Raw genomic sequence first — 16749 nt, 5'->3', positions numbered from 1 at the left:
TTAGAAATCTGTAATCTGTGGAGTGTTTCAAGGTGCAAAGAAATGTGAAGTTAAATAATTATGTAAGATTCAGTAACAAGAAACGTCAAGGGTATCATGTAGTTAGTTACCAAATGAGTCGAATAGACCAAAATGACTGCAGATTTAGGCATGGAATCTATCACAATGTGTTCATTGGACTATAAAGGTTGCAACAGAGAAATAGGACTTTCCCAAAGTGCTATGGATGGGCAGAAAGGAGCAGGGATGACAATTCAGACTGGAGGAATGCTGTGAGAAATGGCGCAGAGGCAGAAGAGAGAAGGTGTGTTTTCTGGAATGATATTGTTGGAATAAAGGCCCCATGGGGAGTGTCTGGGAAAAGGGTTGGGAAGGTTGCTGGGGACAGACTCTGGTAGATGTAGGCTCTACATTAAGAAGATGAGGCTTCATTTCTTTATTTGGGTGTCGTTAATATCACGTGGAGCATCTGACTTGTTAATTGATCTGCAGATAGATTGATTTATAGACAATGTCCTAAACTTGGTGTTAACAAAGACTACAAATGAGCCCTGGGAAGAATTTTCAAGATCCAGCTGGAAAGAGTGCGATATGAACACAAATGTAACAGTGATGTGGGTGCAGAATGCGTGCTCTAGATACTTTCTGTCTGTGAGTGGATCAGTATGGAGTCACGGAAGGTTTTGATAGAGAAGAATGACTGGACTAACGAGTATGAAATACTTAATAAATGGATATATGTGAATTAGAGAAGGAAGACAATGGAGAAAAGCTATCAAGCATGAAATAGAAATCTTAATAAGGGGAAATAGCTATAAGGAGGAACAAATGATGGAAATAAATGACATGACAAAGGGAAAACATCATTAAGACCCGATGACTGGGTGTGCATATAGAATGTGGTAGAGAACGAAACAAAGATGGAAACACAGCTGTGAGCTTGAGCAATGAAGGGACTTTGTCTTTAAAAATGTATTTTTTCATTGAGTACACTTATCCTTCTCATAGAATCTGGGTCTGTGGAATCTGGGTTATTGAGCAAATGGATAATCCATCTTGAATGAGTACTACTCCAAATTGGAATAGAAGGAATATGAGGAACATTTGGGCTTGGCAGACTTGAGAAAAGAGAACTGTATCCAAGATACCATTAAGTGATTCGTTGTAACTGTTGATAGTATTTGACTGGTGATTTTTTGAAAGTCAGAAATGCATTTTCAGTGACTTGTATTGCATGACTGAAGACTGAATGCATCATACTTTCTTGACCAAACGTGTTCCAAAGGGTTATGTAAGTCCCTAGGAGGCAGAGACCACACACACACACACACACACGAAATAACAAACAATATGGAATGGAAGTTCTGTGGAGATCTCCAATTTAACATTTTCATTGAAAAGGAAAGTATTCATTTCATTTTTGTCTGGACTACGTGAAAATGAAGATCTTTCATGATCAGATCACATAGTTCTTAGAAATACATATATAGGCTTTTTAATCAGTGAGTTTTCTTACTAGGTCATGACACTTTGGGTAGTACTTCTTCTAAGTTAGGTACCAAAATATAACTCTGGGAAGACTGTCAATGAGGAATTGGTCAAAGACATACTCATCAAGAAGAATAGTGAAACTAAACTTCCTTCCTCACAACTATTGACTGTAGCATATATACAGCATTATCTCAAGTAGAAGAAACTCTAGGGTAGCAAAGGTCAAAATTCCTAGTCGTGTAATATTGTCTTCCTTATAGAAATAATTATCAAAGGCTTAGTCACATGTTCCCATGGTACGTTCAAGTTTATTTCATTCGTAAGAATGTGTTTTAGCAACAGTTGTAAGGAAAGCTACATTTGTGAACTCGCATTTGATAACTTTTTAAAGATGCCTGCTGCATGGTGAGGGTGGAGTTATACTATCTGATACCTAGTGTAAACGTCAAATCCTCAAAGAGATAACCTACTTCTCCAAATGCTTTACACATCTAAGAATGGCTTGAACTCACATGACATAATCTAACCTAGAAATTGATGGAGAAAATATCATAGCACAGAAACTAAATTTGGGTCTGTTACTTTTCTTTTTAACTAGAAAGCTGTGTGAACTCGAGAAAGTCACTGAAATTCTCTGTTGTTGCTTTTTATTTCCTTGGTTGTGAAGAGATTAAACTAGATGCTGTCCCAGAGAATTAAATTTTATGAGGTTTTATTGTGGAATCTGTGTAGGTGATTGAGTAGGCTAAAGAGTAACCCGTGAATATTGATTTTGAACCTATCAACAGCACAAGAAAGTCTGGGACTACTGGCTGACTGCTCTCTCTGTGCTGCTATATTACGTTCTTCCACCGACTAATAAATACATAGGGAAACCATCACAGGGGAATAATAAATGTCAGCTTGATTATAGAGCCTCAGCAACTCTGAAAGATCAAGGTTAGCTTCCTCAGAAGGTATGAAATTATATAGCTCTGCCCATTTCCTCCAAGTGTCTTCAAAATAGTCTTGGTTCCCATGGGCACTTCCATACCAAGGTGCAAAAGATATAATCAGTGTTTGCTTTATATCTGTAGATGACTTTGGCAATACATATCAGAATGTATACAAATCAGATGACTGTATTCCAATAATCTCCCTTCAAAGCATTTGACCTAAGGTGATAACCACACAGGTGTGAAGAGCTACACACTAAACAAGACCATTCACAACTGTGGGTCACAGTGTGAAAAATTGGGAACAATCTATACAAAATTAGTGCTTTAAGTAGTCATTAAAATTATGATGCAAGTGGAATGGAAAATGTGGACAACATCTTATCAATTGTAAATAGGAGATTAAAGACCAGCATGCCTAATAAACCACTTATAAAGAACTGTGCAATTGTGTGAGTGCATGCACATATAAGTCTAAATGCATTGGTAGGTGGATTTTAATTCTTTATTGGAACTCTCATGTGCCACTTGAATTTTTAAAAAATCAATATATATCAATATTTCAAAAAAGTAAAATGGGCAAAGAATAATTTTGGCTCCTTATCAGCTGTAAATTAATATAGAGTAATACCTCAGATGTGGCTATGCCAGTGGTGAGCCTTTTTTCTGGATCATGGCTAAGCTGTGAAATATTAAAATTTGGAATGACCCTTTTTTAAGAAATATCTTTGGAAGCAAGAATTACAATGTCTGCAACTGTGGTTAAGTATTTGTTATATCATAATAAGTGAAGGATTTCTCATTTTTCTGACGTAAAAATCCTGAAGTTATACAACAGTAATGTATTACACTCTCTGTTAATATTGCTAGCTTTGAACAGATTTTGTTAAGATTTTTAAAGCTAGTATATTTTATGTGTTCTTAAATGTCCCTGTGGAATATTTTTTTGCCTGTTCAACATTTGAATCCACTCTTTACTTTATGAAACTCTGTGGGAAGTAAGAAAAAAAAGCCTCCCCTTATAGAAGCTAATCATGTAAGACACTTGCTTTCCCAGCATCTTCTGAGCTAAAGCACAGCCCCCACCATCAGACACTCCTGCACCAGACGTAACTATGGGACTGTAACTGCAAAAGGGAAATAAAGAGGGACCCTCTCTTTTCTCTGTAGCCGAAACAGTGATAAAGGCGGCATGGGTGAGTTTCCGGGAGCAAGAGTGCCAATTGTGCAGATGTTGCATCTTGAGCTCAGTGGTGGCAGCAGTCATTTCTTTACCAGTCTAGTTCTAAGCATAGTTTGAAGTGTTATTTCTGAAAGCTAAGCTTCAAGTTGGTTTTCCAGATCCCCTAGTGATGGTTTGAGCTGCTGGGAACATTCATAATATATGTATTTTCTTCTTAATCACCCAGTCAGATTGTAGCTGAGGACTCTGCCCAGTACACTCATGGTCCTCCTCTCCCTGTCACCAAATGTACACCCATACTTACATCTTTGCCTTTTCTCTGATCCTGGGGAGGATGGGCACCCTCTTCTATTCAAGGAAGAGAATATACCATAGATGTCACTTGTCACCATCTTAAGGACTTGGCTTCTTGAATTATGTCCTCTCCTATCTGCTTTATCAATCTCTTACTTTTCATGGGATCCTTCCCTTCCACATGCAGAGGTGGTCGTGCGTGTGCCATCTTTAAAAGGTATTTTGCCCTCTCCTGTACTTTCCAGTAACTAAGCCTTTGGTGCCTTAGTTGCCAGACATCCTAAAAGGATTGTCTGTGTGCATTGCTTCTACTTCCTCCCCTCTGACTCATTCTCCAACTCTCTTCCTCGTGGTTTTGGTTCTCATCCTTTCACTGGAACATCCTGTGCCAAGGGCTTCAGCAACCTAATGTCGTATGCAACTCAACTTATGTAAATCAACCTCTCTTAGCTTTCCCTCTTTTTCTTGACATACTTTCCTCACTCTTGGATTGTTGACACCCTGCCCTGGTTTTCTTTCTTTCACATAGATTCTTTCTTCCCAGTCCCCTTTGCTGGTTAAGAAGAAATCTGTGCCTGAAATTGACCTCTGTTGTCTCAGTCCTAGGTGCTTGCCTTCCCCATAATTTTTTTTTCAGAAATAATGAGATCTATTTTCATACCTTGAAATGTCAAGTATACTGAAATGTAAAGGTAAAAGGTTTAGTAAACCTTTACTAAAAGTGCCTTTCTATGAAATCTCCTATCCCCTGTGTGGATTTGAATTCCTTCGTCATCTTTATATGGAGGCTTTCAAATACCAAAAGATTATTGACATGTTATGGTAAACATTTTGTCTACTTGGTGTCTTACTTCCTTCAGTAAGTTTTGCAGGGTGTTGTAAAAAAAATCCCAAAACTTCTAGTAAGACAATAATAGTAATTTATGAAGTCAAAGATATATGTAATTTAAGGTTATTAAATAAAACTGCTTATTTAAGCAAATAAAAAATATCCCATAACCTGAGAAAGCATTAGGTGTCTCAGAAATACCAGTCATTGGAACTTGTCTTTTGGATATGTTCACTGAATTTGCAAATCATCTCTAGTATCTTCATGCCCTTGCTATCTGAGGGTGAATTGGATGCCAAATACTGTTAAAAATTGCACACATCCAAGTCTGGCAAGTAAGATGCACCATCAGCCTGTGGAACACCATTTGGGTTGAAAAGCATGAAAATCTATTTGTTTGAACTGCTTGCAATTGGCTAAAAATGCAGTTACAATTTTGTTTTAAATTCCATAATAGTGCAGTATAATGTTTGATACCAAGTGACACTGGTTTAAGAACAGAAAGAAAACTGGAGACTGGGGGGATTCCAACTGACTCGGGGTCCAGTGTTATTTGGGGATCCCAGCAGGGATGCAGAACCCAGGACGTATTTCCCCATGCCTGAGCTTCATTTTCTCTGCATCTGCTCAGACTTTCTGCTGTGACGAGACAGTTGGAAGAACTCTAGGCTCCCATCTTTTCTAGACCAAGTGCCACGAAATAAAAGATCCTGATTTTCTTTCCAGTTGACCTTGAGGTTCCCTTGGCTCTGACTGTGTCAGGTTCCTGAATGTGATGCTCTGATAAGCAAAGCCAAAGTCAGATGCTTGCTTTTCTTGCAGTAAGTCATTTTTATGGAGTAAGAATGGAGAAAAACCAATGGGCTATTGCTAGGGAAGAGAGAATAGATGTGTTGGTACAGCTACAAAACAGCAAGTGTTCATCATAACTGAACACATACACATACACATTGTAATTGCCAGGTTTAGTGTCAAGACAAAATCATAGGTTTGAGTCCCAGTTCTGCGACTGAAATGAAAACACAGTATAGTGGGACATTAGACCCTTGATCCAGCAAGTTCCCTACCTAACTACATGTTTGATTTTGGCTGTAGCATTGCATTTGTCTCAGTTTCCTTATACAGCAAGTGGGGCTAATAGTGTTTCCTACCTCACGGAGTGTGTGTTCAGATTAAATGAGTCCATATGTATGTGAAGTAGCTAGAACAGAGCCTAGTACACAGCAAGCCTTGTATAAGTGTTCATCAGTAGTATTACTCAGATAGGTTCTTGAGAACTGCCTCCATTACTTTATTTGTAAAATTAGACAAGGGATCTACATTGTAATAGAAAGTCAATGTACCATAACTCTATGCTTTCATAAGCATGTGGATGATTCTTATTCTCCAATAGTCTTTCTTATGGAGTTCTTGAAGCAAGAGGCCTGGAACCCATCACAGGGGGCTAAATTTTGCCATGACCTTATTTGAAATTATATAACTTTTCTCTGATGATATCCTGAACGATAAAACAAATCCACGGCCAGAAATAGGGTTAAGAAATGTGTAGCTGTTAGAATAGCTCATCATTATAGATTAATCTTGTTAAAGCAGAAGGGCCCTCAGCCCTTACCTCCGCCCTGCCAACAGAGTGTCATGCTGGATACGTGAGAAGTCATTGAGCAAAACTTCAAATTGTGTCTAATGACATTATAAGTCCCAGCAGAGTTTCCCACTCGGCAGCACACACTGAGTCGTTAGGGCAGATGATAGAGTTACTGAGTGTAATGAACAGGGGGGCCATTTTTAGAACACAGTCCATGTATTAATCTATACAAGTGGTTCACATGTACCCCACAGGACCAGTTGTTTTGAAATGACTACATTTTGATTTCTGCTTTTTGTGGTCTAAAGATGGAATTGGCTTTATTCACCTAATATGAGATCAAGATATAAAGTAGCATGTCTCTTTCAATAAAATAAGATTTGTGTTGGGACACTGTTAGATATTAACCTATGCCAACTGGGAACTTCTGGCATAATTAAAGGAATAGTTGCATTCTTCAAGTGCCTTTGTGTTTGAGAGAGATAGTAGAAGATATATTTTAATTAAGTTTCCTTGTGTGAAGGGCCTCAATGTACAAGTGAATATATGTGTATGGATATATATGTATTTGTGCCATGATACATACATAGGTGGATACTACTTCAAGGATCTTGCCTGGGATTTAAAAAAAAGAAGTTAAAAATATTAAGAACAGATTAGATGGTACTGTCTAAAACTGAGTTTAAGACTGCAAATAATAGGGGGAAGGTTAACTGAATTATCATTCAATAAGAAGGTGATCACAATGATCAGGGAGTGGTCATCTGCAGTCATGCACATGACCCTCATCTAAAAACCTCAGATGTCCTTGGGAGGAATGAATAATATGGTGAGAAGTCTCAGATAGCACCAATATTCTCAATCTCTTCTGAATTTCTTGGGGCTCAAGAAATTCCCTTTATTCCCGGGAGTCTCACTTTGTTTATCTTACTGACTTAATTAGCTTTGAACGATGAGTGCCCATGTCTTTCTTCCCAGACAGAGTTATCTCTAGATTCTAGACTAGAGCAAATTGGCACAACTGCCCAGGGCTCTGCTCTGCTGGGGAAACCCAGCAGCTGGGGCCGCTACAGTGGGTTTGTGGATGCTGGCTACGGAGGAGAAGGATGAGAGTTAATACAATAGAATACAATGATTAAGCATTGGGCGTGGTTTGTAGAGCATCCTATACCACCAAATTTTGCCCTCCCCATGAGAAGGCAGCAACCCCAGTGCTCCTCACACTGCAAACCACTGGACATGACCTTGCCCTCTATATCCAAATTGCCTTATTCTCAACATTAGTTCACGCTTTCATTTTTCACCCAACTCACATTTATCAAGGTCTGTCTTTGTATCTTCACATTTGTAATAGATCACTCAATATTTGTCATAGTCAAAGGATTGCTGTCTCTCCTACTTAAGTGAATATGCGAATCACCTGGCGTGCTCACTTAGACTGCATTCTTAGGCCCCACATCCAGAGATGCACCTTAGGTACAGGAGGCCCACAAGTTTAAGGAGCACTTAATTAGAACATAGAACTCTCAAGGTGGGAGCTTGCCACTCACTTTACCACTGGGGTCCCCAACACATAACAGTGTCTGGCACATAATAGTTACTCAACACATATTTGTTTAACTATGGAATTATTTTATAAAGATGATGTTAGACCCTATGGTACAAGGATGATTTTTTTTTCACAAGTCCTCCTGTATTAATCCAGGTGTAGGCAGACAACACAAGGAATACTCAAAGAAGAATTTGAATCTCTTCATTTAATGAAGGATCATTGACACAGTTATGGGAAGGGATAAGGGAGGCAAAAAGAGATGCTGAACATCCAGGACTTAGCAACAGCTGGCATTAGCTGCCCCTACAACTAAAATTACAAAGGATAAGTGGTGGGGCGAGGGTCTTACTACTAGAACCCTATGAGAGGGTGCTCCGAGCAGAGAGACAGCCAGGGGAATATGTACTCTGACTGTCTCTCTTCCCATTCTCCCAGGTGATGGTGTCATTCATTAGTCAAACCCTCCAGCAACCAGATGGCAGGGGGACCCAGGTGGTGCAGTGACCCTCCTCTCATGGCACAAGGCACAAAGAGAAGACAGAGATTAGCTTCCTTCCCGAAGCTGGCAGTCTACCATCTTCTGGTTGGTGGATGATTACTGGTGAACAAAGTTTAAAGTCAAGATAGTAACTAATACTTATCACTTGATCATTTGGCCATGTCTTTGCACCATTTAAATGGTCTAGGTGCATGAAGGATAAATCAATTCTGTGAACACCAAGATGGAATGTTCATTAAGTGGAAGTTTCCATTTGCCAGGTGATCGCACACTCACAGACCTATGCACGTGCCCACACACTCGCTCATATACGCATTTTGACGGGAGTCATATCATATTGTGCAGTGGGATCACTGTGAGAATCTGGACAGTTGGAGCTATACCATTAATTAAATATCAAGTAAGTTGTTTGATAGTTTTAAAATATCTGCAAAAATTAATGGCTCTCAGCAGATTGACTTACACTAAAATAATTCACTATTTTTATGTTAAAATATAGATGGAAAAACACCATTAATGTTTAAAGAGATAATTATGTCTACCTCACTTTCATGACTTTCCTACCTCACACTTCTGGCTTCTAAAACGACAAATAACCCCTTTCCATCTGAAAATTCTCAGCTTTCCACTTCATTTTTTTTTATAACTCCATAATTTAATGCCTGGTCTTCAGTTAAAGATCATTTAGTTCACTATTTTTAGAGCAACATGGAATTATGAACCCAAACTTAATGATAATGAGGACAATATTCAGAGGAGGACAAACGTCTCCTCTGATATATTGCCAAAAATATGCTGCTGAGATGAAGACCACCCACAAGCTTCAATTGGCACATGATGCATCAGCCCATATGTATTAAAAAAAAAGAAGACCAGAAAGGAAGGAAGAAAAGGCCACATGGAGCATTTGCAACTTGGGCTCAATAATGTATTTCTAAGTAAGAGGTAAAGAGATTTTTCTAATCTCCAAATTCAGTTTAATGGATGTTATTGAGTGCCTATGACTTGATGGTCTCCTGCCCTCAAGGATCTTGCAGTTTAGCATGAGAGGGAGGTAAGTCAACAAGCAACATTATCCAAGGCACTATGATGCATTGCTAGCCTACCAAGAGAGAGAAACAAAGCCCACAGAGGCTCACTTCCTGTCTTGCTGATACTGGTTTGGAATTTGGGGAAGGCTTCATGCGAAAGGCAGAATTTGAGTCTGACTTTAGAAGAGAAGATACTGAGCATGGAGAGTTGGCGTGAAGAGTTGGTACGTCAAGGCCTTTCACGTGGAAGGCAGCGGGATGTACGAAACAAGACACTGGGAAGTGTCCAATGGGCCTAGGGAATGGCTCGATTGGTGGGCGCGGGGAGTGGCCTGTGTGGAAGAATGGAGTGAAGAATGAGGCCAGGGAAGTGTTTTGAATTAGGCTCCTGGAGAACTTGAAGGCCCCTAAGCACTTAGCTGTTATTCTTTCAGCAGTTGGAAGTCATGGATTTTTGTCATGGAGGGTAGAAAATGCAGAAGGGGAATGATCTGGTCTGGTAGCTCAGTATAGTAATGAACTGAGGGAGTGAGAAGAGGGAGTTTATGTTCAGTGGGATGTCAGGAGAGAGACAATAACTTTTTACTTTGGGAAGGACAATTGTGGGTGGACAGAAAGGCAGGAAGAGGTAAAAACTCCTTTAGAAAAGAACGAGGGGAGGGCTAGGTAACTGACTGGATGCGGGGCGAGCGGGAGGGGGCATTGCCAAAGTTGGAGAGTGTCTGGGGTTTCGGGTCTGGATGACTCACCGGGTCAACAGAGATAGGGCCTGTCTATTTCCTTCCTTCTCCGTGTTGTCTCTGTGGCCTCCTCTTCCTAAACTCTGATATTAGACTCATATTCAAATTCACACGTTTGACTTCTAATGAAACATTTCAGTTTGCAATTTAGGCAAAATCACATGTTGGGCTCGGTGATATACAAACGAGAGTTGATTGAGTGAAGTTCGGTGAGTGCATGGGATGAGAGAATACGGCAGGAGAAGAGAACTTTGGAAAACACCTATTTTTCAGGGGCCGATAGTGGGTCTGGGTGAATTAATGTATGAATGCTCTCTCCTCCTAAGAGAAGGGAAGTGAATCTAGTCATTTCCCATAGTGTGGTTTGAACACACAGCACTGAGTAATCCTATTTAATTCTACTTTCAACCCAATAGACCTATACGGTTGGACATTCATAAAATCTATTGAAAAAGTGAGAGTCATTATCTGGGGCTCCCTAGGCAGGGGTTTTTGCATGTGTGTGCATGCATGTGCATATGTGAGCGCCTGTGTGTGCCTACACCTCAGAAATTTGTTTCCTCTTTTAATTAAATAAAGCCCATGTTTGTTGGCTTTTAGGGTGGGCTGCAAGGCCCATCTGTTTAGCTAGGCAGTTGCCTGATATTGCAGGGGGGAGGCTTGGCAAGTGTAAATGTGAATTTGAATACCAGATACAGGCTATTTAAAGATGAATTTATCTTGAATAAATTCACCCAGAGGTGTACAGCAATAGGTTGTTTAGGAAATGATCATAATTTTTGAGCAGAGCCTCTCTCTCTCTCTTTTTTTTAAGGGTTGAGTGGTGTGTGGTAGCGAGAAGACTACAGTCAGAGAAGTTCACACTTGATAGCGTTCTGTTTCTTCAAGTCTCACCCCGAAGGAGGGCAGACTGCCTCAATAATTGCTTTTATAATATGCTGGCAGGCAAAATGGTCATCCACTGCATATGATATAGTGCTAACTTGAGAGCAAATCAGACATAAATATTTTCTTGATACTATGTGTTAAAGCAGTCGGCATGGAGGACCAAGGCTTGTCAATCTTTGAGGTTTCCGAAAGGAATGGCAATTTATGACGTGTGAGGGTAAACAGTTGGATTACATTTCTGAAATACGTGTTCCATCAGGTAAAATCGTTGTGACTACAGGCCCCGGAACTGTAAGTAAGTTATGTGGTAGAAGGTTGAAAATGTAAAACAAGTATGCTTGCACTTAACTACTAATCCCTCTTTGTATTCTGCTGAATAAACTACAAGAAAGTGGGGGGGGGGGATATTTAAATAATAAAACAGAAAAATGTACTATGTCATTTTAATAAATAATCAGCATTATATAGCTCAAGGAACTGTTTCTTCAGTGGTTTAACCATGAGAGAATATTTCAGAAATCAAAGCATTACGAGAGATTATAAAGAAGTTGTTTTAGTGGGAAGTTATTTTTTTTTGTTTGCTTTTAAAAAATGTCTCTTAATTTTTCCTTTATTTTCTGAAGTATCCTATGAAAGCACAGGCTGTTGTTTTAACATCCAGACTCCATTGTTCAGAAACACTTTGCAAATACAAGCAAAAGAAGAGAATGGTTTTAAGAGCTTTGCATATGTTTGACAGCAGAAGATAATAAATGTAAATAAATCTTTACTATTTCCCCTAATTCAGTTTGTGCCATGCACATGTCAAGACTATAAACACAAATCAACAAACATTTGAAAGAAAACAATATACACAACTTATTTTATATATTAAAAACAACTGTCAAACAATTATGACCTCATGTATTAGTTGGTTGTTTTGAAATATTCCTACTAGAATTAAAAAATGCTATGAAGGCCTTTGAGCTTATACATATTGTGTCAATCAAGAGCATATGTAATATAGCTAAAGCATGAGGTAAAATTTACTTCATAAGTTATTTCATAAATAAATAATTTGCTTGAAAAAGTTTACCAAAATATTTGTGCCTTTATTAAGTTCTCTACAGATCTTTTGTGGTTCATGTGAATGAATTGATACAGGCAGCATTTTGATCTGCTGAACTCAAAATATAAAAAGGAACATGAAGAGAGTCTTCATTTCTCAGGCAAACTTCAGGAAAATTGGGTCCGTGAAACTTCATTCATTAAATTTTTAAGTGACCATGAATATGTTGGCTTCAGTGCCTGAAATGTAACTTTATCCTTTCAATTGAAGGACATAATTCACCCTCAGACCTTTGGCTCTAACATTTTATATAATGTATAATTTTGGGTACACTTAATGGTCAAATTTTGTATTATTACAGGTGGAAAAACACCAGCCATCTCAAGGGTTTTGTGCTTGCAAAAGCATGTAATTTAATTTTTTGAACCAATTTAATCAATGATTGGTTCATGTGAGTAAATTTACACTCTTGATGATTGCCTTACATGTGAGAGTGACGAAGAGGAAGATCACTTCCCCTTTTAAAATGCCCTTTAAACTGTAGGAAGCAGAAATAGATTAGGAGACTAATCCCTGTGATACACTGTACTATTTAACTTTGCTGCTAAGATCATATAGCCTGAGATTTTATCAGTTAGATACCAGCTTCAGCAGTTTTAGGTGGTATTAACCCTTTAACTACAAACTGTTTAACTATTCAGATTCATATTTCAAAATTTATTTGATCTAATATTTTTAGTTAGTCATGGCTCAAGAATGTTTTACTCAGATTCTTTTTTCCCCCTGAATAAAAATGCTTCTCACTGTGCCGTGCATATTTCCATAAAAGTCGGTAAGCTAATTTATGGCTTAAAAAAAGAAAATAAAGGTCTATATTTAATATATGAATACTTTTTACAGTGGAAATTGGCGGTGGACAGTATTAAATGACTCTAGTGTGAAAATATGCAGGTGGTCATTAGTAGCTGACTATGAGATTTACTGAAGATTTTGATATTAATTTTCCCTGCAAGCAGCACTATATATAAATCTCACTCTGTTCTCAAATTAATTTAAATTGATGGTAACATATGAATAACTCCATGCATATAAGGTTCATTGTCTTCTCACTCCTTTAGCGAATATATTGTTTGTCTCATTGTGAAACTGTATTTTGACTACTCTTTTACCTGATTAGTTTCTCTATTGCAAAAGAATTATTGCTTTTCTACTAATAGTATATGAGACACAATACCAAAATTCTGGAATAAAAGTGCTACGAAAAGGAATCACATATCTCCCTGATTAGGTATATTAAGAAGAAATGAAGATCTTACAGAAAAATCAGTAAGATTCTACAGAGCACATGCTTAAGTTAAACATTTTTTTTGATTGGCTTTTTCACTTCTGATAATAATGTTTCAAAATATACTCTTAGCTTTTTTTTTCCCCTTAAACGACGCAAGAATTATTTAGTGAAAAAATATTCTGGAGGAAATTACTTCATCTTTGGCTTACAGATTCATGATTGTACCTCTCTAAAATTCTAATTTTAATCATTTTGTAGTTTGGAGAAGGAGGATGTTTCTACTTTTAGCACAAAATTAGTTTAAATTGATTTTCAGTAGAGGAAAAACATGCCACTTAAAGTCACCCAACTGAAGAAAATGAAGTCCAAACTCCCAAGAAATGTTTACTTAGTTTTTAACGCCTACTATACTTTGAATCTTGTCATGATATTCTTTAATGCGTTGTTGGTTTTTAGAAGTTAAAAAGGAAAATAAAAAAAAAAACGCACCCTGCCCAATTCAGAAACTTATTTTGAGGAAATTTCATTTAACAATGAAACTATTTGGTGGTGTGCAGTAGTAAAGAGTATGTCAAGCTTAATTCAGTAGTCCTTATCTTTTGCTACTACAATTCCAAAGAGCTGCAGGTACTAATCTTGCAGCATTTAAACAGTGTTCCCATCTTACCTATTTTATAGTACCACTATCAAACACCCGTGGAGCTTGCTAGCTTCTCCCTAGCCCACAAAACCATAGCAACTTCGGTCCGCACTTCAACTCAGGATAGAGTTCAAGTTCTCCTCAAGCCCACTTGCCATCAAATGCATGGGCAACAGCCCACCGACTAGGTGTCCTAAGACTTCACGTCCTAGTAAAAGGGCGGGGGAGGGGACACGGACGGACACACACACACACACACACACACACACACACACAAATCCTGCCTCGTTTAATTGGGAGGGAGAAGGGAAAGAAACACCCCAAAAGGTAAAAGCACTTTTAGAGTTCTTTTGACTGTTCCTGAGAGCATCTCCAAGTGTTTCAAGGCCATCGATTTGGCCACCACATACTGGCGCTTCACCTGCTCCTCCTCCCCCCAAGGTAGGTCCTTATCTTTATCTCCTTATTCTAAAGCTTTCGGATTTTTCCTGGGTTTCCAGCCCGCACGTTCACACGTGGGGGTGGGGGAGGAGGAGGAGGGGGCAGAGGCGGGGCGGGAAGGTAGCTGGGTCCCTGCACCGCGCAGCTCTCATTTGCGGCGCTCCGACTCGGGCGAAGTTCTCGTGCAGCCGGCGGGCCGCGGCCAGGGCCGGTCCCGGCGGGCGGCGGCGGCTGGTGCTCGGAGCCGGGCGGGGCGGCGGCGGAGGCGGCGGCAGCGCGGGGACGCGCGCTGTCTCTTTAAGGGAGCTCGGTCTGGGGTGGCGCTTTCCTCCGCGAAGGCTCCTTTGATATTAATAGTGTTGGTGTCTTGAAACTGACGTAATGCGCGGAGACTGAGGTCCTGACAAGCGATAACATTTCTGATAAAGACCCGATCTCACTGCAATCTCAAGCGTCCTCTTTTTTGGTGCTGCTCGTTTCTCCGGACCCCGCGTCCTCTCGATCGCTCTCTCGCCTTTCCATTTTTTTTTTTTTAACAAAAAACACCCCCCCTCCCCTCTCCCACCCGGCACCGGGCACATCCTTGTTCTATTTCCTTTCTCTTTCTCTTGCTCTCCCTCTCTCTCTCTCTTTTTTTAATAAAGGGGGGGAGGAGAAGGGGGGGAGGCAGGAAAGACCTTTCTCCCCCCCCAAATAATCCAAGATCAACTCTGCAAACAACAGAAGACGGTTCATGGCTCTGGCTGCCGCGCCACCATCTTTCGGGCTGCGGAGGGTGTTCTTGACGATTAATCAACAGGTAAGGAGGGGAGGCCCCGGCGGCCTCGGGGCCGGGGAGCGGAGGGTACGGCGGGGGGGGCGCGGGAGCCGCTCGGCCCAGTCGGGGCACCGCGCTGCGAGTGCTGCGCCCAAACGTGTGTGCGCAAAATGTGGGCGATCGTGAGCGGGGAGCCCTGGGAATTAAAAGTGACTTTCTTTGGGGGGGAAAAAAAAAGCAGAGGGAGAGTGTGCAGAAAGCCAAGCGAAGGCTTCTCGGGTTTCACATGCATTTTCTTTCTTCCTTTTTTTGCGCGTGTGATTTCTTTCTTTCTTTCTCCTCTTCTGCTCTGCCCCCCCCCAACCCCCTCTTGGTGGGTCTAAGGCATCTGAGCCTTAGAAAGGAGAGACTTCAAACTGCAGTAGCCCCTGGAGTCAGGAGGGTCAAGTTCAGCCGCCGGGGAGGAGGAAAAACAAATCCCCATTTGCCAAAAAAAGAAGTTTCAGGCCGGTGCCCCCTCCCCCTCGCAGCCTCGCTCCCCCCCTCTGTCTCTTTCTGGCTGATTTTAATTCTCTCCTACCGGGCGCGGCGGAGGAGCTGGAGGTGGCTGGACCCGAGGGGCCGCCGCCGCCAACACCGCCGCCGCTGCAAGTTTTCTGGGGCTCCTGACAAGCGGGGAGCAGACTAGGCACCAGCATGCACAGTAGTAAGTTGGGCGAACTTGGGAGGGTCAGGAGGGTCTCAGAGACGGGCCTTTCGTGGGGTCCCCGAAGTAGGAAAACAGCAGAGGACCTGTGTTGGCTTTGAAGAGTTTGCAAAACCAGGCTTCAAACTTTTTTCCCTTGAAGGCCCAACTGAGCTTGAGAAAGAGGGTAGACGCATCCCCTGATGCACCCGCCTGTGCACAGCTCAGGGCGGCTTGGCCGAGGGGTCTGTGCCCGGTCCGTGCCATGTGGCAGGGCCTTGCAGCCAGGGCTCTTCCGTGGGGGCTGAGGAAGGGGCAGACTTCCTCTGCGGTGCGGATGATGCGCCATGTGTCTCGGGTCAGTGGACACTGGTCGGTGATTAAATGCCTGACAGCGTTGGGACATCCAGTCTTATGGACGCTTCGCTTCTGTCTAGTTCCTGTTTGGGTTCTAGAGAAACGCATCTTTGAAAGGCCAACGCAAACACCGGCTGCCCCCTCAAGTAACTCCAGGATTACAAGACCCCATGAATAATTTGAGGGTGAGGCAGGGGTGGGAACTGTTTGAAGTGCAAAGATGTTTTTGTGGCTGGGAAAGGTTTTTTTTGTTGTTGTTGTTAGTACCTGTGTGAGATGGTGGTGTTTCCCCCAGGGCAGTCAGTCACCGCTTTATGGTCCTAAGACTCTAAAGCAATTTAAGTTAGAGGGCGAGAAAGACTGGTGGGTTTCAGGGGGAATCTTGGACTTACTAAGTTTTAGGTCTTGCTTCACTTCCTCACATCTTTTTAGGCCTCACAATTGATAACTATGAAAGTTTTTGAGTAAGAGCGATGGATCTTAATGATGAACCACAATTATGATAG

The 16749-nt window shown here is 40.9% G+C and overlaps 1 protein-coding gene across 6 annotated transcripts in view; it reads left to right on the top strand.

Annotated features, from left to right (window-relative positions):
* The window catches only part of TRPS1 (transcriptional repressor GATA binding 1), a 553804-nt gene that overhangs the window by 302764 nt on the left and 234291 nt on the right, over positions 1-16749 (top strand). For 3 of the 6 annotated variants that reach the window (XM_045861056.1, XM_045861053.1, XM_045861052.1), the window contains exon 1: positions 14676-15243. The exons of 2 other annotated variants lie outside the window; for them this stretch is intronic. Coding sequence is in view for 1 of the 4 variants with exons in the window: in XM_045861054.1 (XP_045717010.1) it covers positions 15898-15907 (10 nt within the window). In the remaining 3 variants the exon portion in view is untranslated. Of the gene's footprint in view, positions 1-14675; positions 15244-15813; positions 15908-16749 lie in introns of those variants that run through there. One more of the 6 variants, XM_045861054.1, reaches the window with a different exon arrangement.

This window comes from Phyllostomus hastatus, unplaced genomic scaffold, assembly GCF_019186645.2.
Source record: "Phyllostomus hastatus isolate PE091 unplaced genomic scaffold, TTU_PhHast_1.1 phas_scaffold_21, whole genome shotgun sequence".
In the NCBI taxonomy this organism is placed as follows: domain Eukaryota; kingdom Metazoa; phylum Chordata; class Mammalia; order Chiroptera; family Phyllostomidae; genus Phyllostomus; species Phyllostomus hastatus.
Note: the sequence above shows the minus strand (reverse complement) of the source record. Positions and strands in the feature narration are given on the sequence as shown.